The 25,149-nt window shown below is 52.8% G+C and overlaps 1 protein-coding gene across 3 annotated transcripts; it reads right to left on the bottom strand.

Annotated features, from left to right (window-relative positions):
• Positions 1-20,436, bottom strand: METTL22 (methyltransferase 22, Kin17 lysine). Of its 3 annotated transcripts, none has more exons than XM_058570095.1 (11): positions 20,369-20,436; positions 16,994-17,159; positions 15,188-15,529; positions 10,419-10,459; positions 10,199-10,343; positions 7,015-7,086; positions 5,417-5,470; positions 4,298-4,378; positions 3,752-3,854; positions 1,890-2,058; positions 1-573 (listed from the first exon to the last, which is right to left on the bottom strand). In XM_058570095.1, exons 2-11 carry the CDS (start codon positions 17,097-17,099, stop codon positions 538-540), a joined length of 1,149 nt encoding a protein of 382 aa, XP_058426078.1. In that variant the 5' UTR covers positions 17,100-17,159; positions 20,369-20,436; the 3' UTR covers positions 1-537. The 3 variants fall into 3 exon arrangements, with proteins under 3 accessions (XP_058426078.1, XP_058426077.1, XP_058426079.1); XM_058570094.1 differs by lacking the exon at positions 20,369-20,436 and adding an exon at positions 20,216-20,351; XM_058570096.1 differs by lacking the exons at positions 10,419-10,459; positions 20,369-20,436 and adding an exon at positions 20,216-20,352 and having other exon boundaries at positions 15,276-15,529.
• Positions 20,437-25,149: the final 4,713 nt, after the last annotated feature.

Below are 25,149 nucleotides of genomic sequence, written 5' to 3' on the forward strand. Positions count from 1 at the left end.
ATCGAGTTCAGTTCAGGAGCCAGCGCCACCAGAGGGACAGGGTCGGAGCACAAGCAGCCTTGAGGGAAATGAGGCTCCTGTGCCCCATCTTGAGTGGTGTTATTACGGCAATCACGGCGACGATATCAAAGCGTTTGTAAGCAGTTCACAGAGAGGAGCATAAAAGACTGGTGGTGCAGCCCTGGCCCCCTGCCCCCAAGGGAAGTGCATGGTTAAAGTAACTGACTTGAGTGGAATCAAGTTGAGGACACTTGCCCAACTTGACCAAGCAGCTCTCGAAACATCCTGGACACATATTCCAAGCTGGCAGCTTGAAAAACACCCGCAACTAGCTGGACTCCCAGCCCGAGCAGCGGCGTTCTCCAGCTGCTGGTGGGGGCAGCGACAGACTCCCGGAAACCACCTGGGGTCATATCAGGTCCATTTGCCATATTGTGAAAATGATCAAACCTCAAGCACGTTGCTGTGTGAGCTCCTGATTTTATTAGGAAGCTACTACAGGAACAGTCGAGCCGTGGTGCTTGCGGATGTGATGGCTCACGTTACTGGCTCCACACAGATCTTCCAGAGCTCCTGCAGCAAACAGAGAAAGGAGAGATTCCTGAGGTCCGCAAGCGAGACTGCCGCAGTTCCACAGAGGGAGGGAACCCGCGAGAAAGCCAACAGCACGGGAGCTGTGAAGCGCAGGGGCACGCAGGCTCCTGCGGGAGCGGGAGCTGCCTGCGGCCTCGCCGCCCCGGGCTGTTCTCTGCTTTGGCGGGGGAAGCCGGATGGGTGGGTCCTGGCATTAATCCAGGGGCAACAGGACGGCCCACAATCAAAAGGGGACCAGGAGAAGGGCAGCAAGTGGCCACAATGTCTCCATCTGGGGATGCCTTTAGCGTCATGCAGCGTGGCCGAGTTTCTGGGCCACACGACGCTCCTCTTAATGCTGGCAGGTGGAGAAGGTACGGACCACACCAAGGTCTTAGTGGAAACCTTGCGTCCTCACTAGCACAAGGAGCCCGTCTGCCGTCCCCAGCGCGCTGCCCAGAGGCGGCGCGGCAATAAGAGGTTCCTCCTCGCACACGGGGACCACACAAATGCAGGGCTGCACTTGCCGGGGACACACAGGGAGCATGAGAGAGACAGAGCCCTTTGTCACCTCCTCCTCAGAACCGGCCTGGTCTCCAGAGACCCAGAGGAAGGGAGGCCGCAGCCAAAGGCAAAGAAAACAGGACACTAATTCTCCACCTTTGCACTTCTATGAATCCAGTGCCTGGTAATTTGAAGGGATTTTCAAGAATAATTTTGACTTTTCAAATTTTCCCCATGTGCTGGGTTTTAAAACGGTAAGAAGCAGCGACGTGGCTGTAGGATTGTCCCAGCTCTGCCGTCTCCTGGCTGGGTGACCTGCCTCGTCCCGGCACTGAGACAGTGGACACAAGGAGCTCAGCGCAGCGCCCGGCAGCTGCAGCGTTAGGAGGGAACTCGGAGGCCTGAGATGATGGGCTCCTGCCGTGCAGGGTTGGCAGGCTCATGGGTCACTACAGGAGCCTGCCTCGTCCGAGAGCCAGCATCTTTCCACAGTGAAGATGAGACCATCAGCACCCAAGTGCCTCCACTGACTTCCCGCGACCCACACAGCCTTCCGCCCCCAGGCTGGCTTCCCCTGAAGCGTGAAGAACGAGCTATGTAGCCGGAGGCGAGGCGTGCCCAGCAGGCCCACCCCCGGACGAGGTGACCATTAAGAACGGGTGAGATCCCACCACAGGCTTCACTGAAGCCACGGCCTTCTCCGTGCTAGCTGTTCCTCCGCCCCCTTGGTGCACCATCTCCTTTGCCCCAGAGTCAAGAGCATCATGCCAGAGGCAGAAGTGGCCCCTCACGAGGGCCGGGACTGCACTTACCAGCTGCTGGATGCGCTCATACGCGAGGCGCTGCGGGAAGGAGGCTTCCACGGGCTCCACCACGAAGCGCCGCCGGCCGCCAGCGAGCTTCTCCAGCCGGTGCAGGGCAGAGCGGAAGTGGTCATAGGCTTCGCATGTGACGTCCAGGTGTCTCAGCGTGAAGTTCAGCCTGCAAACAAGCAGCCGACACACGCACTGCTTGTCACCCCCAGGAGGGCTCGTGGTTCTGGCACAGACCGCCTTCCTGCTGCCTCTGATCCCACGTCACGTCGGTGGATTCTAACTGCATACCTACTGCGTGCTGAGCACCTACGGGCACTTCCTTCCCGAATCTGTGGGAGAGCCTGGGGGTGGAAACGGTTACCACCTCCATTTTCTAGACGTGGAAACTGAGGCTCAGAAAGGTGAAGTCACGTGCCCAAGATGACACTACTCGAAAGACAGCCCTTGTGTCTGAGGAGCCACAAACTGGTGTAAGAGGGGGAGGCGGGCCAGCACCTGAGGACTGGCCTCCCCCACCTGCACCTGGCACAGATCTGGCGCCTGGGCTGCCCGTGACTTGATGCAGTGGACAAGGGGCAGGGGCAGAGGGAAGTGCAGAGGCCTCTGAGACCATGGTGGGCAGAGAGCAGATGGCTGGGAAGTTGGTGGGGTTGGGGAGATTTCGGTGGGGGGGGGGGCGGCGCAACTTCAGAACTGAGTCCTCACAGAGCATTCCCGGCCTGGCCACTAGCACCTTTCTACACCCTCATCTGCAATATGATTTAACATGAAATTCTAATTCTTTGCCTCTTTCCCTTTTCTCTCCAAAACCTTTTATTATGAAAAATTTCAGGCATATAAAGGGACGAGAACAGTACGACGAACTGGCCAGCTTTCACCACCATTAACTCACAGCCACTGCCACTTCTGCCCTCCACCCCTCCCCCGACTCCTGAAAAGCACATGCCCTTCCGCCATAAACGTCAGCATGCACCCTGAAAAGACAAAGCTCTTTTCACCTAAGACACATTTAAGGATAACTGTTTAACATCAAATATCCAGTGTTCAACTTTTCCTGTCTCGATTTTTTCCTTTACTGTCTACAAAATCAGAACCCAAGTGAGGTCAACCAAGCGAGGCTGCCATTGGTCACGTGTGCCTTCACGTGGGTCTGTGATATTACCAGTATAAACAACAGAGATGACCCTGTGGCCAGCTCTGTACAAGCTGTGATCGCTTCCACAGGGCGAATCTCTAGAGGTTGAACTGCTGGGTCAATAAACATGTCTGGTTTTATGGCTTTTGCTACCTAGTCTCCACTGCCTTCAGGAATGTTGTGGACTATCATAAGAATCAGAGAAAACTATACAGAGCATCCAGCACTGCGCCCATCACGAGATGGACACTCCATCAGTGCGAGCCCTAACGTTTTAGGATATTCAGGCGGAAACACCTGGAGGGGCTCTGTCTGCATCAGGGAGGAGACGGGGACCTGGGCAGCTGAGGAGACAGACGGCACCCTGGAGAGAATGTTCAGAAAGAGGAGTGGTCCTGACAGTCTGGTGGCCCCGCGGCTCAGCTGTGTAGCACAGTCTGCACTTGAGTCCTCATCTACTCACTGACCAGCTGTGGCCTGGACAGGCTCCCCGACGTCTCTCGGCCTTCCTCTCTTCATCTGAAAAATGGGGGTGGCAGCGCCTACACACGGGCGCGGCTGGGATGTGGATTAAATGAGAGCACGTGTGTAAAGGACTAGCACGGGCCTGGCACACAGCAGGTGCTCAGTGAGTGAGAGACGATGACGACACTGATGAGGACGCACTCAGAAGGTGGGAGTCTGGCTCTCGGGAAGGCGGCACAGCCGCAGGGGCGGAGCTCACCTCTTCTCTACAGACAGAATGGCTATGCAGGCATTTTTCAATTTGTGAGCAAGTCGGAAGAGTGTTTTAAAGAGAGCGTCAGTTAAGTCATCGTCGTAAAACACTGCAGGGAAGAAAACAGGCAAATATCAGAGAAACCTGTCCCTCAGAGGACCTCACGGACACTAGGGAGAGAATTCTTACAGATACAGGATAGCAACAGTTCTTGGAATTAAAACTGCACATAGATGTGGTGGAATGTCCTGGAAAGACTGTTTTTTTTGCTGAGGAAGCTTTGCCCTCAGCTAACGTCTGCACCAATCTTCCTCTATTTTGTATGCGGGTCGCCACCACAGCATGGCCACTGACAGACAAGTGGTGTAGGTCTGTGCCTGGGAACCAAACCCGGGCCTCTGAAGCAGAGCATGCCAAACTTAACCACTAGGCCACCGTGGTTGGCCCTGGAAAGACTGTTCTAAAATGCAGAGAACTCCATGGAGGGGCAGGGATACTGCACCTGACTATCCATGACAGTGACAGCGGCTGTGACAAGGAGGATGTTCTCACCTTCGGCTGCAAGAAGAACGGTGGTGTGGCTGTACAAGTCGGAGACGTCCTCGTCCGACCAGCTGAAGGGGACCTCGGGATCTGGGAAAGGAGAAAGGCTGCCTTGTGCGCATTCCTTTCTCTGTGGGCCACCAGCTCTAACCCAGAGACTGCCTGACAGAAGCCCCAGGAAGAAGAATGGGGCTGGGGGAAGCTCAGCCGCCTGAGGGCCGCCAGGCAGACCTGAATCCCAGCACCCGGCTTCAGGGCCCCGGCCACCCCCGTGGAGAACCACAGTGGAAGAGGAGCCCACTCAGGCAGTGAGGGGCAGGCGGATGGTGGCTGACCTGCTGCCCTGGCCGGGAGCCTGCGTAGCACACGGTCTGTACCTGTGTCCACGGCACTCCTGCCCCCATTTGCTGTGCAACGCTGAGAAGGTGCTGCACTTTTCTGGGTTTCAGTTTGGCACTAGAATGGATATAATACTACTTCCCTCATAGGACTGCTGGGAGATCGAAGGACCTAACGTACACTAAGTGCTTGGTAGGTGACAGGTACTCTGGACAAGCAATGATTTCCTCACATGATGTCTGAAAGGGAGAAGTTTTTATACAAAGAGAGACAAGCACACAGGTCTGGAACAGTCTGTGTAAGGAATTTAGAGAATTCTCCCACCCAGGGCCCTGACCCCCGTGGCCAACTCCCTGCTGTGGGCAGACGACAGGGTGCCAAGCGGGAGGCTGCTTCCCGCACACGGTTTGCAGGGAAGTGGTCTACGCCCTGGAGTCCGACAGACTTGGGTTCACACCCTGATCCTGCCAAGTACCAGCCATGCGACCCTGGCCAGACACTCAACCCCTCTGAGCATCAGTCTTCACTCCTAATTCAGGCATTACCACAACTACTGCACAGTGACACTGTGGGGTCTGAATGACAGAATGAACATAAGGAGCTGAGTACACGGCAGGTGCTCCAAGAATGACAGCCGTCACCCATCAGCCATGGAGAGGACTTGCCATGAGCCAGGGGACAGCAGCAGCAGCCAGGCCTCTGCCTGTCAGTCAAGGCCCGAGGGCTGATGGCCTCGAGGTATCACAAGGAACCACTGAATCAGATGGGACAGGAGAGGCAGACACGCACCTGTGCAGAGGTCGTCTTTCAGCCAATCCAGTTCTTTGACCTTAACTATGCCACCTGTAAAAACAAACACAGAACCCCCCAAACCCTAAAAACAATTAGGAAAAAAAATAAACTCTTACACCATACACCAAAATCCATCTATCCATCCTCCTTTTCATCCATCTACCCTCTTAGCCCTCCTTCCTTCCTTCCATCCATCCTCCCAGCCTTCTGCTATCCTTCCTCCCCTCCTTCTTATCCATCCATCTTCCTACTCATCCATAAACATCCTCCCTCTCTTCTTTCCTTCTACCTATCAAACATTTTTTGAGTACTAAGTATCAGGTCCTGTGCTGGACATGGGGAATCAGATTTATGAGACATGTTCCCGTCTCTGGGGACCAGCAGTCTAGGAGAGACACCAACCAGGCACTGTGGTCAGGGCAATGTGAAAAGGCCGTGGCAGGGGCACAGGAGGAGAGAGGGGCTCTGGTGTAAGACAGGGGTGCCGGGGGTGCTTCAAAGAGACGGTGAGTCATGCCTGCTCCTTTGTGACTGCCTACTGTACACCGGGCATTCAACAAACACTGTAACAGTGGGGTCAGACACAGACAGGGCCCTGCTCTCACGGGGTCTATGGGTGGCAGACACCAATCAACCAGCCATACAAACAAATGTCAAAATGTGATGGTTCAAGGTGTCACGAGAGTCTGTTAGGGGACTGTGACCTCATCTGGAGGGCTGGAGACCTGAGCACGATTAGGAACTGACATGACAGGAGGAAGAGGGAGAGAACATTCCAGGCAGAGGAACGGCAAGTGCAAAGGCCCTGATGGGAGGGAACCTCAAACAAGGCCACGCTGGAGTGCGGGAGCCCCTGTGGTGGATGGAGGGGGCTGGGACAAGCAAAGGAGCTGGTCTGTACTCGGAGAGCAATGGCAAATCTCTCTGAAGGGTCTGAGGGCTGTGGGCAGGAGTGAGCGGCTCTGAGTCTGGAAAAGTGCCCTCAGCTGCTCGAGGAGGAAGGCGTGACCAGGAGTCCAGTTCGGAGCCGGCTGCCGGCATCTGTCTCATGAGCGTCTTCCTGCAGGCGGTGCAGGACCCTGATGATCAGGCAGAGGGGGGTGGGGGCCATTCCAGGCAGAGGGAAGGGCATGTGAAAGGAGTCCTGGGCTCGCTGGAAGCAGGGCTGGACAGTGGGGCTGTCAGGAGAGGAGGCAGGAAAAGCAGGCAGGGGCCAGACCAGGAGGTTTGGGAGCCAGAGGAAGAGCCTGGACTTCACCCCTGGAAGAGGTCAGGCTTGCATCTTAGAAAATCACTCTGGACACGACATGGAGGACAGCTTGGGGAGTCAGACCAGGAGCTGGGGAGGGTAGGTAGGGGGCCACTGCCGAGGGCCAGGAGAGAAGTGAAGTAGGACGCAGCAGTGGGCACGGGAAGCAGGAGATGACACAGGACAGAGTCGTCTGTGACCTGGGGCTACGTGAAGCTAAGACAACGTCTGCTCCCTCCATTTACCATGTGAAGGGAAGCAGGTGGAACCCCGTCTCCCAACGTCACGGTACTGGGTCTCTGTCCCACCCGCCAAACAGAGAAACCTCCCTGCTCCTGGGCCTCACCTCCAGCAGCAGTCAGGTGGCTGTTGAGGGCAATGTTTCGCTGGCACATGGCCAAGAGATCGGCACCGACATCTGGAACGACAGGAGGGCATGCCATGAAGCACCAGCCGTTACGACACTTCTATGTCCGTGTTTTTGCCCAGAGAGAGCTGGCATCAGCAGCACGACCGCAGAAAGGTGCACAATGGAAACCCGAGTTTCTCCTGTGTGTTTTGCTGCCAAAATTAAGTATGTTCACCTTCAGGCTCTTTCCAGTAATCTTTTCCTCAAATAAGAGATGATCATGCTGGTGGGGACACTCCAGAGGGAAGGGTGAGAGCTCTCAACACTCCAGAGCGTATGAACCCGCATGGCACTTCCTACAGCCCAGCTTGAATGTTTCTCATAACCACATGGTGGTATCGTGATCCCCATTTCACAGGTGAGAGGCTCGAGTAGTCACGTGACTGTAGGAGCCAGGGTGGGACTTGAACCCAGGTGTCTGACTCTAAATCTAGGCTCACTCTTTGACACTCCAGAAAACCGACCCGAGTCAGAAGGCCATTTGGATGTGACTGAGATGCAGAGCAGATGCCAACCGGCTGGAGGCCTGCTCTCTTGTGCGTGATTCACTGTGGCTGCCATGCATATTCCTGAGCCGCCTGCTACTCGGATCAGGTGGGGTTTCCCATCATTTCAGCACTGGTTTCCCATTGTTTTGGCAGAACTGAGTCGCAGTACTCAGTGAACTGAGTACATAGTACAAGTGAATCCTTGAAGAGGGATGGGGGTACGGGCAGTGCTTTGCCAAAAATTAATTTTCAATTAGGAGAAGGTATGTGTGGAAGGCAGAGAAAGTCTTGTTAATGACACTTCCTGGCCCACTGCGGCTGTGGGCGTCCCCATGCTACACATTGTAGACTCCCTGGGGACTAGACTGTCTCCATCCCAAGGGCCATGCAGAGCCTGGGAAAGGTTAGGGAGCTCCCTGCTTACCAAAGGGACCGATCTGTCCCTTCTTCTGGGCCACTGGGTGAAGAGAACATTGATGGTGTGTGCCTGACTGGTTCAGCAGGTTTTATGCCTTTATGATAGTTTTTATCAAAACAGACCTCAAGGGGTCGGCCCCGTGGCTTAGCAGTAAAGTGCACACGCTCCGCTATTGGCAGCCCGGGTTCGGATCCGGGGCGCGCACCGACGCACGGCTTCTCTAGCCGTGCTGAGGCCACGTCCCACATACGGCAACTAGAGGGATGTGCAACAATGACATACAACCATCTACTGGGGCTTTGGGGAAAAAAACGAGGAGGACTGGCAATAGATGTTAGCTCAGGGCCGGTCTTCCTCAGCAAAAAGAGGAGGATTAGCACAGATGTTAGCTCAGGGCTGATCTTCCTCACACACACACACACAAAACAGACCTTGTGTGGAATTCTACACAACAGGTAAGAGAGGGGCAGCTGTGGCTGAAGGGGGTGGCCGACTCTCAGGGAACTCAGCTCCATGGAAAACAGTCTGAAAACCCCCACTAAGGAAGGGCACCATGCTGTGAGTCGTCAGCTGTGGGTCTGACCTTGGGTCAGCCGTTCGACCTCAGCTTCAGTCTGCCCAGCTGGACAAAGCAGATGGTAAGACGCTCCCTGGCGCCTGCCCAGGGTCACTGTGAAGCTACAGGCAGGTGCTGATGCACGGGGAAGGGCTTTACTAACTGTACCGTGCATCTAAATGCAAACTCTCGAGGGTAAGAAAACTGGACTGCATCCCACTATTCGGCGCCATGCAGAGAGCACAGCTCTTGACTTGGAGAAGTGCTCACTGGCAATTCACAGGAAGCGGTCAAGGAGCAGCAAAAAGGGTAGCTGCCTGCAGACTCCTGACCAGTGGTTAACTCAGGACATCTGAAAGCATGCCCAGTCACAGGCCACCCCTAGCTTCCCCTTTCTGATCTCAGAAGCAAAAGACGCACGCCATGAAAACGCTCACTGGGAATCAACGAGATGCAAATCATATCAGCCGGTAGCATTTTCTGACCACAGATGGTCAAGATTTAAAAAATATACTCCTCTTCCTCAACCGATGAGACGCTACTCTTATCAACTGGTGCACTCCTGAAAAAGCACGTTGGCAAGTCTGAGATGTAGCTGTGAGTACTGCACTCAGGTCAATTTGCTGGTTTTCATCACCTATGGTTACGTAAGATGTCACCAGTGAGGGACAACTTCTATGTCAGTGTGATATTATTTCAAAATAAAAAATTTAAAAAGAAATCAGTTGGCAACACGTATCAAAAGCTTGAGAAAGGTCATACCCAGTTTGAGGAATCTAGTCTGAGGATCATCAGACAACAATGTACAAAAGTGTTCATCGCAGTGCAACTGACAAGTGCAAAAAAATAGAACAAAAAATACGGGAACCAAAATGTCCAGAAAAAGGAGAATGGTAAAAAAGAAAAAAAGATGAAATATTACCTAATCATTAAAAGTTGTATTTATGAATTATTTTTAATGAGATGGGAAAATGCTCTCGAAAAAATGTCTTTCAACATTTTTGGCAGAAGACAGCACTGAACATATATAGTTTGATGTCAGGAATTATTTGGGAATTATTAGGAAAAATATTATAAACAAGTATATACAGTTAAAATACAGATTCCAGAAGGTAAGCTCCCTGAAGACGGTGACTTGACTGTTCTCTGCGCGCTCCTGGATCTCCCGCATCTACAGGCGCGTCTGGCACACAGCAGGTGCTCAATAAACTGCATACTGTTGAGTGAACCTGGGGACTGCAAAATTACGGGTAATTTTTATTTGCTGTTCTACAAGTTTTCCACAGAGTAGGCAAGATTTCTATAATGAGGGAAAAATAGTAAGCTTGTTTGTAAGCCTAATAAAAGGCACGCTCCTCATGGTTTTCCGAGATGCTTGCTCTTTTGCAGGGATGTGAGCAGAGGTACCAGCAGCGCCGCCAGTGCCTCGTGAAGCTAAGTGGTCCCGTACCTGCTGGTGATGCTGTAGCCATGGGCTGGGTGTGGCTGGGTCACTCTGACGTTACTGAGAAAACGAGGGTGCGGTGGAGAAAACCAGCGGAACAGGCGGCAACGTCAAAGCCGGCCAACGTCCAATTTCCAGTTTCGCTCCCTGACTTTAAAGTCAGTACCTGCATGTGCACAGACTCCTTCTCCTCAGCCTGGGACAGCGGGCGTTACCTGTACAATACACGGTCTGCGCCACGGTGGCTGCGACGATGCTGGTGAGCCCCGTGCCCGCCCCGAGCTCCAGCACGGTGCGTCCCTGGAAGAGGTCCCATTGGAACAGGATGTAGTCCGCCAGGAGCAGGGCGCCCCGCCACACCTGGAGGGGAGACAGGTGACATGAGGCTCAGGAGAGACCCTTCAGGGCCACGGGAATTGGATGGGACCTACCCACCTGCTTGCCAACATCCTCCAGGGGGGTGGCCATGGTGTGCTCTGGACAGGATGGAAACCAAAAGAGAAAGGGCCACTGTGAAAGAGGGGATGGACAGAAGACAGACGGGGCACAGCAATCTGCAGACACGGTCGGGTGGGTGTTGGAGTCGGGCATTCTAAAGAGCAGAAACACAGGCTGTGCTACCAGGTGTCTGAGCTTCGCTCCCAGACCAGGCACCATGGTTCACTCTCTTTCAGATGACTGCGCATCTCTGTCCCACAGCCCGGAGACTAGGGTCACAAAAGGTCTTGGCCCCATCTAATCAAATACTCTACTTTTTTATGTTCAATAACTGTATATTACAATTGTGATACATTTATGTTGTTTTCATCAGTTGTTTGCTAATAATAATCACAACTCATTCCAAAATATTTTCTTACACTTAGAACCACATTAGGAGTTAACAAAATAAGTTTGAATTTATATCCTTTTTTAGGTGAAGTATGATAAGTAAGGATGATAATTCTCAAGCACAAGATATTTTAGGATGAAATCTGATGGTGGTGGTGGGGGGTAGAAATAGAAACGAGATTAAAGAGAAAAACAAATGACGTCAAACATTTTTGCTTTTAAATAAGAACTGGCTTTCATGTTTATACTCGGTGATGGCTATCAAATTAAAACAGACACAACACACGCAGGGGGGCAGCCTTGCACTCTCATCAGACTCACACAAATCAAACCACACGCTCACAATAACACAGGAGCAGGGCCTGGGGATGGGGAGGAGGAGACCAGCCTGGGGGTGAGTAGTGGGGGACGCCGCCATGCTCCCCTCCGGGAGGGTCTGCCCTGGGAGGTCAGGTGCACTGTCGCTCTCTCGTTTGTTTTCAGTCCCCTTGAGCTCTCAAGGTGGGAGCATCCCACAGTGCCAAGGGCACTGCTGTGTTTAAAGATGAGTGCCATTTGTAAAACTGAGGTCTAGAACGTCTGCCAACTGCTCTGTGTGGTGTTCAACTGAAGCAGCGGCCATCTGTCCCCAAGCCAGGTGAGAAACTGGCTGAGTGCAGCCCTCCTGGGGACCAAGCTGCTGTCTGAGGGCTTCTCCAGGATAAATATGACCAGAGGCTTCTGCCCTTCACGCAGACTTAGAAACTGATCTCCGAATAAAAGGAGGCTAATGAACTGCTCACCAGCGTCTTGGCTGGATTTGACATTGTGGCTTGGAAGGAGTCACTTTAAGTAAATTACGCCCCTTTCTGAAGGACTTTAGATTGCTAAAGCCCAACATATACCCACTTGGTTTGAAACTGGAACAAAAACGTCCACTGATAACAGAGTCCCGCACTGCACACTTATGGGACGACCCCTGCCCTGAGCCAGGCCTGCGCTGGGTGCCACTGTGACGTCACTACTTGATGCTCACTCACAGCAGTCCTGTGGAGTAGCTGCCACCACCCCATTTTACAGAAGACGACACTGATGCTGAGGCTCAGCACTGTGGTTGTCAAAGTGATGGGAAAAGTGCATCCTCTCCGCACCAGGCACCGTGCTCAATGCTTCACGGGCAAGACCTTGTTTACTCCTCAAGACCGCCCGAGACACAGGTTCGAGTGCTATCTTACAGATGAGGACAATGCGGCTGAGGGAGGTGACACAGGCCGCCCGAGGTCACAGAGCAGGTAAGTGGCAGACATGGGGGTCCAAGTGAGGCTGTCTGCCTGCTTCTCCCCCGAGAGGGGAGAGGTTCCTCCTGAAGCGGTCAGAACCCCACAGGCTGCCTAGGCACAGGGTTTAAAAAGCAGAGGCTCCCAGAGTAAGGGGCACAGGGCCTCAGCTGGCAGGTTGAAGGCTTAGAGGGGAGGGAAAGAGGCCTCCCCGGGGTCCTCGCTTCCACAGTCCTGCTCCAGACCCTCTGAGGGGGCTCCCCCGCCCCCACCGTCCCTCTTACCCAGTCTCTGCAGCCCCACCACGCACCATCCTGGGTGTGGCTCGTGTGCCCTCACACGGGCCTCCTCCACCTTCCACCTTCTCTTTCCTGTCGGCCTGGCCCAGCATCCCCGGTGTCCTCTGCTCCCCAGCCCCTGGGGGTCCCCCCATCGGGATCTTGCTCATACTTGGCCCTTTTCTCCGAGGGGTTCGTGGATGTAAGTTTTGCCCCCAGCTGTATTCAGGCGGGGCTGCTTCCCTGAGAGAAAACGTGGAGGGAGGTTAGATAGGCCTGCGTGGGAACCAGGTTCTGTCACGTTCTAGCTCAGTGACTGAGTCACTGAATTCCTCAGTCAGGGCCACAGTTTGCTCCTTTACAAAATGCAGAAATAGCATCATCGCCTCATCCGTGGGGCTCACTGACTCCCCTCACCAGGGTTGGGGGGGCCCCCGCCCCGGTAGAAAATCACAATTCATATTTAAACAATTCCAGTGGCATCAGAAGACATGACAGTCCGGCCTGAGGAGCTCCACCCACGAGGAGACACTCAGATTGGAATCTGACCTGTATCCCGCCTCCACCCGAGTCCCAAACCACTGGTCGCAGCCTATTTGCTAACAGAGACTCTAGACCTGCAGGAACCGAGACTCTCTTTCTGAGCAGGTCTTTCATCCCCCCTCAGGTGATCCCCAGGAACCAAAGCTGACGGCAGCTCACACTCAGTAAACACTTACTCTGTGCCAAGCCCCGTGCTAAGAGCTAATGTGCCACCTCCCTTAGCTCCTCACAACCAGAAGTTACACCCATTTTACAGACAGGGAAACTGAGCTCCGAGAGGTTAAGCCACTTGCTCAATTCACTCGGCCAGTGGAAAAGGCACATCACCGGGATTCCCACAGCCTGAGTTCCAGCCTTGCCTCTTCCGAGTTCTCTTTGGGTCTCAGTTTCTTTATCTATAAAATGGGGAACGCGATCACAATTTACTTTGAACCTTGGGTCTGTAGATTCCTCGCAGGTCCATGGATAAACATTCTAGGTTTCAGCGAGCTGAAAAGGAAGGTGAACATCCAGGCAACGTGACACGGGGGCCTCGGCGAGATCAGTGGAAAGGGCAGGCAGGGGTGCTGGCCAGGCACCGGCTCGTTCCCCTGGGACTCTATTCTCAGCCTTCAGGACGGTCAATTCCCAGAACGTTAAACACACGCACGCTGGAGGCCCAACCCTTGTGTGGAAGAACCAAGTCTGCTGCCCCCTCCTCAGGGCAGCCACGTGAGTGAGGCTGAGAGGGAGACGCGTCCTCACTGATGCCCTCGAGAAACAGTCCTTTCCTAGCCACTTCCAAACGCTCATCACACGACGTGGGTGAGAACACAGGCTGTGGTGTCAGACGGACCTGCGTGGGAATCGTGGCTCTGCCACTGACCAGCAGTGTGACCTCAGGCAAGCTCCTCAACCTGAGCCTCAGTTCCCTCCTCGGTGAAACAGGAGTACTCATCCCTGGAGAGGACCAGAGATAATCCACGGAAAATACGGAGTAAGGTTCTGGTGAGAATGGCATGTTGGCCCCCAGAGTGGTCTAGAACAGAGCCTGCCTGGTACCCAGCAGGCCCTCAGGAACTGCTGAATGGATGAACGGAGGGGCGGATGGATATCGGGGCTGATGCTCTGTCTGTTTTTGAGAGTGCTCCAACTGACGCCATGCCCTTAGCCTGGGCCAGTGCTGGGGAGGCCTTTCCTTGGGACGTCAGCCACCATCAGGGACCCCAGATCTCAATGGACTCTGGATCTCAATGAACAGACTCGAACCAGAGCTCCTCCCCACAACGAGCAATGCTGGGGGTGGCAAGAGTCCTGGCTGTGGACATGGACCACGTGGCTTCAGAACCTTCCGCACCGCAACAAGGAAGGGCTTGTCCCTTCCTCATCCGTACGTCCCGAGGGGGGCTGTGAAGACTGCACGAGGTGATGAGGTGAAACATGAAAGCACAGCAGGCGCGTGTCCTTTGCCGGCTCACCTCCCGTCCTGGCTCCTCACTGCTCCCGGCACCTCCAGACACGTGGAGTCCTGGAGTCGCCAGGCCCCCTGCCCTGCCTCTACACCCGGATGGTGGACATTCTTGATCCTGCTTCTCAGTGCCCACTGCAACCTCTTCTCCGCCCCGCTCAGCACCTCCCCTTTCCCAGCTCCTGGTCTGCCTGACTGGACCACAACACTCCTCCAGAGTAACGTGGATCTATCTCCCCGTCCCTCCGGCACGCTCCAGCTCCGGAATCTCCCACGGCCCCCTGCTGCCAGCCCAGGTTGGCCAAGTCGTCCACAAACCCTACCTTGACCCATACCCCCAGCATGCCAAGTTGGATCAGAACATGGACGTGGGAGGCAGCAGCAGCAAGGCCTGGAGGCGGCGATGGCCAAGCCGGGACATGTATGACAATGAGAGATGTGTTAAGAAAGCAGAGGCTGGGGGAGGCATCCCAGGAAGGAGGCCACAGGGGAGAAAGTGCAAGGAAAGGTGTGAGGCCCAGTGGTGGTGAGAGTTGAGCCTGGAGAGGTGAGCAGAGCCACGTCACAGAGGGTCTTGTGAGTGAGGCTGGGTTGTCTGCACTGCATCCTGAGGGCAACGGGGAGCCATGAGGAGTCTCGAGCAGGAGGGTGACCTGACTGTGTTCTGGAAAGCTCCCCCTGCTGGCAGTGGCACTAATGGCTCCCAGTTTCACCTGAGCTGGTCCTGACGCCCGTCTTGTCCCATAATACCCTTGCCCGGGCCTGAACACAGAGCCATTGCACAAACACACCTGTGCCCTGGTGGATACTGAGGAGCTGCCTGAGTGGTAGGTGAGCCAGACCTGTATTTACCTATTTTGATGACATCGGGGGGGCTGCTTTCTTGGGCTTCGTCTCCCAGGAGGTCGTCTTCTTCCTGCGTTAGAATCACGGGATGTACCTTGTCTCTCGAAGGCCCCGCCGGGTCGGAGTCAGAGGCAGCCCGTGGTCTTCTCACGACGTCCAAATCGCCATCCTCGTCCAGCTGAGCTCCCGCCCCCTCACTACTGCGGCCACACCCCGATGGGGACCCCGTGCTGTCCGTCCCAGCGGGAGGAGCCTCCTCTGCGCAAACACCTCCGTGACTGCCACCCTCAACCCCTGAGTCTGCCCAAGAGTCTTCATTCCACAGAAGCTTGAACTGGGACAGGAAAACTGAAAGCAAGACAAAACACAAAAGGTGAATATTTCCAAGCTGTCGTTCCTTTTTTCCTTCCTCTCCTTGTTTTGGAACATTTGATTTTCAACTGGAAAGAGTCTTAAACACCAGGCAGAGACACACTAATGCCAGCAGAAAAGGCCCGTCTGATTCAGCTGTGATGCTGGGGCCACCAAAGCAGCCATAAGCACCATTGAGCGCACCTGCCACTGATGAGCACCTACAGTGTAGGCAGTCCGCCCACGGCGGCTCACTCAGTCCTCAGAGTCGCCATGAAGATGGCAGCACTGGCTCCATCTTAGAGACATGGAAACTGAGGCTTAGAGGTTAAGTGAGCTGATCAAGGCCACACAGCTTCGGATGTGGCTGAGGCTGAGGCAAGACTCAAACCCTGTCTGCTCGAGTCCTAAGCTGATGCTCATCTGACTACACTGCTCCACTTCTTAAGGTCTGGAGGACAGCACAAGGATATGAAGTGTCCTCACCATCTGGTGGTCAGAACATCACTGGGACAAGTTTCAGTAGCAGTGTGTGAGCCAGGAGGGGCGGGCTGGAGGCAGGGGATGCCAGGACTTGAGCAGACAGTCCTGGGCGGGAGTCTGACCCCAGGGAAGTCACCTCTGTTCTGAGCCTCGGTTTCCTGAATCCAGGAATCCAAATTGGGACACGAGAGAAAGGGGAATTACTGATCACACCAGAACGAGAAGCTAAGGCAGGGTGATCAGACCTGGGGAGGGTGGCCAGGGAGGGCCTGTCTGAGATGTCATCTGAGACACCAGGGCTGAGGGGGAAGAACGTCTGGGCAGAGTGAACAGCAAGAGTAAAGGCACTGAGGGAGGAAGGTGCGAGCAGTGTGTGAGGGACAAAAAGTGGCTGCAGAGCAGAGAGGGAGAGGGAGGTGTGGACACACAGGAGAGTCTGGGTTGGGCTGGGCCTTGCAGGCCAAGGTGAGGAGTCTGATTTTATTCTAAGAGCAAAGGGAAGCACTGGAGGATCTAAATCAGGACAGGGATGTGATTTGCATTTTCTAAAGATCCCCTTGGCCGATGGGGAGATGAGCACAGGGAGGGTGTGCAGGCGAAAAACCACGAAGCCCTGGTGGGAGGAGACAGAGGCAGCCAGGCAAGCCATGCAGGAGGGAGGGGCAGTGCGGATGGAGGGCAGCGCGAAGATGGAGCCCGTGCCCTGTCTCCCTACTGGACCACAGGCTCTCTGGGGGCAGAGCTTGGCTCATTCGCTTCTGCATTCCCAGCACCCAGCCCTGGGCCTGGCACACAGCAGGTGCTCGGGAAAGCACAGGAGTTTACTCAATGAAAGAAAGGCACTTAAGAACGGGAGCAAGGATAACAACTAAACAATCCACTCTTCCCAATCTTTTCCCCCAAAAATGAGTATGAGAAAGCAGAAAACAAAATGGGCCCCCTGGGTGCTGTGGCCCTCTGCACACACCAGGACCTTACCAGGCTGCCCCACACTGTTGAGTCGCACCATGAGGTGTCTCTGGTTCGGGGTGTACAGGTGGACGTCTGACAGCACAGTGTCGCTTTTGAAGGTGACCTCGTCCATGGCTCAGGTGGCAGCCACTACCACGGCCCAGGCTCCACGTTAATCATGGGACAGCAGCACCTGAGAGGTGAGAACAGGTCCTCAGGACAGGAGGTCCGGAAGGAGAATGGTGTAAACACACCCCAGCTAGGTGGTAATAGGTTTGCATCATTCTGGGAAAGTGCTTCCCTTTCAATTCTCTTTTAATTTTTTCTAAAAGAAAGTCTCAGAGCCTGGGCTAGGGACCAGAAACCAGCTAGAATTGTGTTCTTTTGTTTGCACTGTGTTCATTTTCGTAGTAATCTTTTATTCATGGCAAGGGATCTGGATTTCCATTTATACTAATAAAGTTTTCTTTCCCTCTAAATTTTTTCCAACTTTTTATTACAAAAATTTTCAGATAGACAAGAAAGTTAGGGCAGAGCATAACAAACAACCATACACTCACTACTTAGATTGAATGATAAGCAACATTGTGGCATATGTGCTCGCTCGACCTATCAGGGCTTTTTCTCCCCCGAACTATCTGAGAGTACATTCTAGACATCACATTTTACCCCTAAATTCTTCTTCCCGAGAACACGCTGCTATATAACCACGAGACCATTAGCAACCTAAGGTAATTAACGATTCCCTTGTGTCATCTAAAACCCAGTCCATAGTCAATTTTCTCCATTTGTCATCCAAATGTTTTTCACAGCTAGATTTTCCCAAAGCAGTATTCAATCACAATTTATGCTTTACATTTAGTTCTTCTCTCTTTAGTCTTTTTTATTCTAGAAGTTGACCCCAGCTAGCCACATACCATTGGTTGTTTTAAAGCTTTCTTTTTATTTATTTATTTTTAATAATTTTATTTATTTATTTCCCCCCCCAAAGTCCCAGTAGATAGTTGTATGTCATAGTTGCACATCCTTCTAGTTGCTGCATGTGGGACGCGGCTTCAGCATGGCCGGAGAAGCGGTGCGTAGGTGCGCACCCGGGATCCGAACCCGGGCCGCCAGTAGCGGAGCGTGCACACTTAACCGCTAAGCCACGGGGCCAGCCCGCTTCCTTTTTAAATAAGAAAAAAAAATTGAGTGGATTTAAAGGAAAAGCAATTAAGGGAATCATCGTATAGGTGATATATAGATATGAAAAAGTTATGATGGTGACACAATAACTAAAATTTGGCAAACCATGCCTGAGGCAGGGTGGTGAAAAACAGGAAGTATCTCCCTCCAGCCCAATGTTCCACCTCAGCAGCGTGCAGACAAGCCACGGGCTTGGGTGCTGGGCAGAGCACATGTGAACCCTAGTCTCCCACCTCCTCGCTGTGTGACCTTGGGAAAATCACTTCACCTCTCTGGGCCTGTTTCTTCAGTTATGTTCTCAACTCGCAGGGTTACTGGGGGCTGAAGTGCCAAGCAGAGTCTTTGGTTACAGCAGTTGTTAATAAATACCAGCAACTTCCTGTCCTGGGGCTGGTTTCAGGTGTTGCACCCAAACCTGCCCATAATCCCTGACCTCCTACGGAACCGTTCCGACCTGGGCAGATGGGTGCATTAGCTTCATTTCATGAAACCTCTCTGCGCCTCCATTTCTCCAACTGGAGCACGGGGTCATCCTAACCCAGGCTGTCCTCACGACCTGAGTACACATTAACAGGAGGTCCCACACTTAAGTACTTGCTATGGGGAAGCAAAAGTTGTCCCAACACAGAAATTTATAAAGAAGCTAGCCCCTTATTAAATTAGTCCCCATGCTGGCTTTTCCACCTGACACTATATAAGCCAGCACAAAGCAGGCAGGCTGTGAAGCGAGGCTGTGAATCTGGTATACTGATGCAGGATTTCATGATGTCAATGAACGTGATGGAGGAGAAATGCTCGACTCTCAGGCAAAAGCCCATGAGGACTGGAAAAATTAGACTGAACCCTGGAAGAGGCAGACTTGGCCTTCCCAGGACTGAAATATGTCCTGGCGAAAAAATGAGAACTTCCGCCTATAGTTTTGGAGGAAAAAAATTAGATCCTCTGTGATGATGCTGAGAGTCAAGCATGAACCAAAGGATGCTGTTCCTTGCAATAGTACAATTTTGTCAAAAAAATTACATCCCAGAAAATGAATGTTCTTTGCTCTTTGCAAAAATGAGCATAATATTACCAAATTTTCTTAAACATAGACAAAAAATAAACTCATTCTTAATTTCTAGTTGAATTTTTAGTTTTAAAATGCAAATTACCAGGCTAGTCTACAACTAAGATACCAGGCGAAGTGGATTTCCTTTAAGGGGCTTTTCCCAGAACCAGACACCTGGGATATGGAGGCGCCTGGTACCTATCTCAGGGCCTGTGTGAGGATTGAATGAGACGATCAGTTTTAGGGTTCAGGACATAGTCAACGCTCAATAAATAACAGTAAGCATTATCACTATAGCAATAATAATAATAATTATTGTTAAAGGGTGTGCTGGGAAGATGGGAAAGGCAATAGTCAGTTTCTCTGCTTAGGAACAGCTGACTCAGAGTCACCATCTGGGAATGCTGGGGCTGGCTGGGCTTCAGGCCCCTCTCCTCTCTAGGCAGAGCAGGCAAAGGAGACCTGGATGCAGATGGGACCCCGCCCCTCCTTCGCACTGCAGGTTCATCCCGCAGCAGCTGCTGACAAGAGCCTTGGCTCTTCTAAGGTTGTGGGGCCAGACTCAGACACTGTCATCCCTCCTCTCCTATGGTTCCCTGGTCAGGGTTGCCCCAAAAAGCAGTTTGCTGGGGTCAGGGGGTTGAAATACCTCCCCGCCTTCCCGTCTTTCTCTCCGGCAGGTGTCACTCACTCACTCACTCATTCAACAATCAAGAACTGGGCGCGATTCTATGACGGTTCACAGCCAGGCGCAGGATAACGGAAGGCAGGGCGTGAAGACTGGGAAGTTGGAGGAACCAAGGCCCGGGGGTGCAGGGAAAAGACTTGGCTCTGGCCACAGAGACGGGGTCAGGGGCTCCTCGTTCTGTCTTGCCGCCTCCCTGAATCCCAACCTTGTGCGTTAAGAATCGCTCTCTTAAAAGGCAGTTACAGCTCGGGCATCCCTTTCTCATCCGGAAGAGAGGGGGCTGCTTGGACTCCAAGCAGAAGCCCAGATAAGAACATGGACTCCTTACCCCAACGCCCTTGAATACCTTAGCAGGGGATACTGAGGCTGAAGAGTGGGGACTTCGCCTCGGATCCGTGGGAGCCCGGATTTCAAAGCCAAGCACGGTACCAGGAGGCCCCCTGCGTCCTACCCGGACCCGCCGCCACTCCCAGCAGCTTACCCGCCGCGGGGCGCAACCTGGAGTCCCACGCGACAACCTCGCCGCGCGGCTCAGGCGGCCGCCATGGCAGGCGGCCTGCGCAGGCGCGGCCCCGCCCACTCTGCGTCCGCCCGCCCGCACCGCCCCTTGGCCACGCCCATCTGCCTGGCCCGCGCATGCGTGCCGGGGCCACCAGCTGACACCTGCAGTCTTAGCTCTGGGCTCCGGGGAGACGCCGGGGCGGCGGGAGGAGGCGTAGTTCTCACGTGCGCGCATTGCTGTCACGTGCCTGGCGTTGCTGGGGTGGCGGGGCTGGGTGGGACGGGTCTGCGCGTGGGGGGCGGTCAGATAACTCGCCCAAGGTCACCTAACTACTAAGTGGCGAGGCTTGGATTCGAACCTAGGTAATAGGGCTCTAGAGCTTGTGCTGTTAATCAGCATGCCAGCTATTTATGAATTATTGTTATCATCCTTGCTCTTAGTACTCTATTAATAATAGCTGGTAGTTATTTCATTCATTCATCCAGTCATTAAGTCCCCAACACCAGGCGAATGAAGAATCTCCGTCTTAATTTGAGTCTAACGGGAAATAATCCGATACAAATGTTGCACTTTACTTCCAAGCACAGAGAGCCGCAGATGGCACACATGGGCACACACAGCGCCTCAGCTGGCACCCTTGTCTTTATTTTTAAATGGATTTCTGTTTTCAAGACCAAAGAGGGTCTACGTCAGTTTCATGGTTACTGTTGATAAAACACAGGGGGTTGACAGGGCGACCAAGCAACATAAATAAGAAAAAGAAGTGTTTTTTGAGGAAATGGATTGTGTTTCCTGAGCTCCCCAGGGCAGCACACGGACAGCTGGCTGGGCGTCTTGGGACACCGTGCTGGTTCTTGTTCTCTCTCTTGTTCACCGAGGGTGCTCTGCGCTGTCCTCAGTGGGTGTGGGACTGCTGGCAGGGCACGGAGGAAGGTGGTGTTCACACCCTGGGGTTTTTGTCTTCACACTAGTAGAATAAAGCAGGCAAAGCGATCCTTTAAAAACAAAAGTCAGATCATGTCCCTCCTCTGTTCAAACCACTTGAGGCTCCCCATCTTGAACAGAAAGAGAAGCCAGTGTTCTCACAGCCATTCCCTGCCTACCTCATCCCCTACTGTCCCTGCTCCAGCCGCTCTGATCAGCATGGTCCCCTTCAAGTGTTTTGCACTGGCTGTCCCATTCTGGGGGATGCCTCTCCCCTAGACACCCACCTGCCTTCTTCCCTTCCCTCCCTCCTTCAGGCCTTTGCTGAAGCATCACCTTCTCCATAAGACACCTTCCCTGACCATACTATTTAAAATAACCAGCTCTCCCCTTATTTTTCTCCAAAGCGCTCCTCACCTGGCAGACTTGTTTACCTACATATGTGCTTATCTGTCTGCCCCCACCAGACTGTAAGCTCCAGAGGCCAGGGAGTTTTGTCTATTTTGTTTACTCGTCTGTTCCCAGTGGTCCCTAGATCCATGCCTGGCACACAGGAGCTGCTCAACAAATTCAATTTGTTGAATGAATGAATGAAGGAAAGACTGGAGTGTGCTCACGTAGTGTACAGAGAGGGTGGACGAAAGCAGAGTCGATGTCACTGGCCATCCCTGGGCGGCCTGAATGTGTTAAGGAGCTGGACAGAAAGCAGCTGTGGGCCCGGGCAGCTTGTCACTGTGACGTCGGGGTGATTCATGTCATCTCAGGCTGCCCATCATCCTCAAGGTCAAGTTCAAACTCTCCAGCTGGGCGCTGCTAACCTCTCCTTTCTGAGGCATGGGCAATATCCAATCTCTCCTTCTCCCATAGTTGTATATATTTTTTCTGGGCACACTCCTCCCCTAAATTAAAAACTATGTTTTCTAGCCTCCCTGGCAACTAGCAAGGTCATGGGGTTAAACCAATGGGAGTAAGCCAATGGGATGTAAGGGAAAGTGTCTTGGAGCAGCTCCTGGGTCCCTTCCTTAATAGGAAGCTGGGGAACCCTTGGTCCCTACTACTTTGTCCCTTCCACCATTTCACGAGACCTGAATTGAGATCTGCCATGTCAGGCTGTGAGGGCCCTCCCCTAAGTTATGGCAGAGCAGCAACCCTACCTGAGGGTCACCTCCTCCAGGAAGCCTTCCCTGATTTCCCCTTTCAGCTCATTTTGATCAGTCTCTGGTCTCTCTCAGTCCCCTCTGCTCTCCCCATCAGGGCACGTGTGACTCTGGTTGTCATGACCTGTTTATCTGACTCTCCCACAAGATTTTGAGTGCCTTGGGGGCAGAAGCAGCTGCTGGTTTATATCAGCAACCCATGATGGATTTCTCTGTATTTGAAAGGGGAAGTAGAATAACGCTTGTAAAGCACTTAGCATGGTCCTCGGCATGCTGTGAGCACTCAAGATGTGGCAACTGTAGTTATAAGCTATTATTATTGCTCATCCTAGTTCATTCAGGTAGTAAACACCCCCAACATACTGGGTGGGCCACATGCAGAGCCTTCTGGTCAACAGGCTCAGCTGAATCCATTCTTCACCATCCTGCCAGACCCTGCAAATGTGAGCAGTGCAACTGTATTAATTTCCTAGCGCTGTTGTAACAAATTACTGCAAACTGGGTGGCTTAAAACAACAACTTACTGTTTTCATCACAAGGGCATCTTCCTCTTCTTCTCTCCATTTTGCAGAAGGGATTAATGGGGAGGAGGAAATTAAAACTCTAGAGCCGTGTTGTTCAATATGGTAGCCTCTAGCCACAGGTGATATTTAAGTTTAAACTTAATGAGTTAAAGTGAAATTAAATAAAAAATTCAGGTCCCCTGTCATCACAACAGGCACATTGCAAGGGCTCAGTAGCCACATGTGGCTGGTGGCTACCATATTGGACAGCGCAGCTGTGGAACATCTCCATCGTCTCAGAAAGGTCTGTTGCACGGAGATGCTCTGGACCTACTGTGGTTTCTTCGGGTTTTTATTGAAGAGTCACTTGCAAATGTCCCTCCACCAAAGACAGCCACGGCACATTCTCCCTGTCCCCAGTGCTCAAACAATGAGGATTGCGCAGAGGTCCAAGAAGCCCACAAGATCTGTATACATGACATACATCGATAAAGCCCCCAAAGTAACCCACTGGTCTGTCTTGGTCTCCTTTGCATGCCCACCAAATCCCTGCTCCCTTTCAGGGGTGCATGTTTTGGGAGGTATATTCGTTCTGTAGAGCTGCCATAGCAGATCACCACGACCTTGGTGGTTTAAAACAGATATTTATTCTCTCACTCTTCTGGAGGCTAGAAGTCTGAAATCAAGGTGTCAGCAAGGCTGCGCTCCCTCCAAAGGCTCTAGGGGAGAATGCTTCCTGGCTCTTCCAACATCTGGTGGCCCTAGGCGTTCCTGGGCTTGTGGCTGCATCACCCCAATTTCTGCCCCTGTCTTCACATGGCCGTCTTCCCTCTGTGTGTGTCTATGTCCAAATTCCCTCTTCTTATAAGGATTACCAGTCGTTGGATTAGGGCCCACCTAATCCAGTTTGACCTCATCTTACCTTGATCACATCTGCAAAGACCCTATTTCCAAGAGAATCCCAGACATCGTGGAGCAGAGACAAGCCCCCCACTGTGCTGGGCCCGAATTCCTGACCTACAGAATCGGTGAACATGACAGAAGGGTTATTGCTTATGCCACTAAATCTCGGGGTAGTTTACAACACAGTGGTAGATTATCAGATTAAGGGGGAAGGAAAGCCAGCCCTTCTTTCCAGGGCCATAAAGGGGGCGGGGAGAGAGGACCCTCTACATTCCTGAGTCCCAGTTGTATCCCTGCCCCTCTGCTGGCCTAGCTGCCTTTAAGTTCTTCCTTTATCTGCATAACCACCCCTGAGGCTCAGAGAGCGGAGGTGCCTCACTCAGAGTCACCCAGCTACAGAGTGGCAGAGCTGGGATGTAGACTCAAGGTCTCCGAAACATCTGAGCAAGTCTGTTGGATGGAGCCTTAGCGTGAAAGGACCTTTCTAGCACCCAAAGCATGTCTCTTCCTTTGAGAGTCTCCCCCAGGCTCAGCGATGCAAGGGTTAGGGGGCTACCTCACCTACGCCGGAGTGTACATTACCCCTGCCGCCTGGGCTAAGGACAGATCCTGCATGCAACACAGGCAGAGGACCGAGCTGCCAGAAGTGTGATAAGAAACCAGTTTGCAGGAAACTGCTATCAGGTGGTTATTTATTATTAGCGTGGCTATTCAGAACAGTCCCTTCTCCAAAGGTCGTGTGTTTACCAAATGCTTGAGATGTTTTCCCAGGCAGCCCTAGATGATTTTGTCCTCCAGGAGAGAGCTCTTCCCCTAGGACTGCCGAAAGCAGGTGGTTATAATTCTGCCCCCTGCCGCCTCCCAGCTTCTAACAGCAGCTGCTACCAGTGCAGTGATGGCCTCTCTGCTCCTGGTTCTGTGTGGAGGGGCACCGAGCTGACCTTCGGGTGTGACAGAGCTGCTCTCACATCTCCAGCTCGGCCACCGATTAATCGTATTCGCTCGTTCAATACATTGCTTTTCACGTGCTAGGTAGTCGGGCAAGTTACATCTCTGGAATGTAACTTTCTAATTTCTCAATACTGATGATAATACCTCCCTTGAAGTGTTGTTGTGAGAATGAGTGAAATAGAACGCGTGGAAAGTTCCAGGCAAGACTGTCCAGCACTTCTTGAGCTAATCTGACAGTATCTGTTAAAGAACCCACTAATTTCACTAATCTTACCAAGTCATATTGTTAGATTAAAAAAAGCAAGTTATAGTGCCATACAAA

The sequence above is a fragment of the Diceros bicornis genome, chromosome 26, assembly GCF_020826845.1.
Source record: "Diceros bicornis minor isolate mBicDic1 chromosome 26, mDicBic1.mat.cur, whole genome shotgun sequence".
Classification (NCBI taxonomy): Eukaryota; Metazoa; Chordata; class Mammalia; order Perissodactyla; family Rhinocerotidae; genus Diceros; species Diceros bicornis.

Bases quoted from the DNA above. Each gene is read 5' to 3' on its own strand.
- METTL22 (XM_058570095.1), bottom strand. From the start codon at position 17,099: ATGGACGAGGTCACCTTCAAAAGCGACACTGTGCTGTCAGACGTCCAC. The intron at 10,460-15,187 runs GTAAATACAGGT...CATCCTGTCCAG, and splicing joins CCCCGATGTCATCAAAATAG to AGCACACCATGGCCACCCCC. The intron at 3,855-4,297 runs GTGAGAACATCC...TCTTCCCTGCAG, and splicing joins CGTTCTTCTTGCAGCCGAAG to TGTTTTACGACGATGACTTA.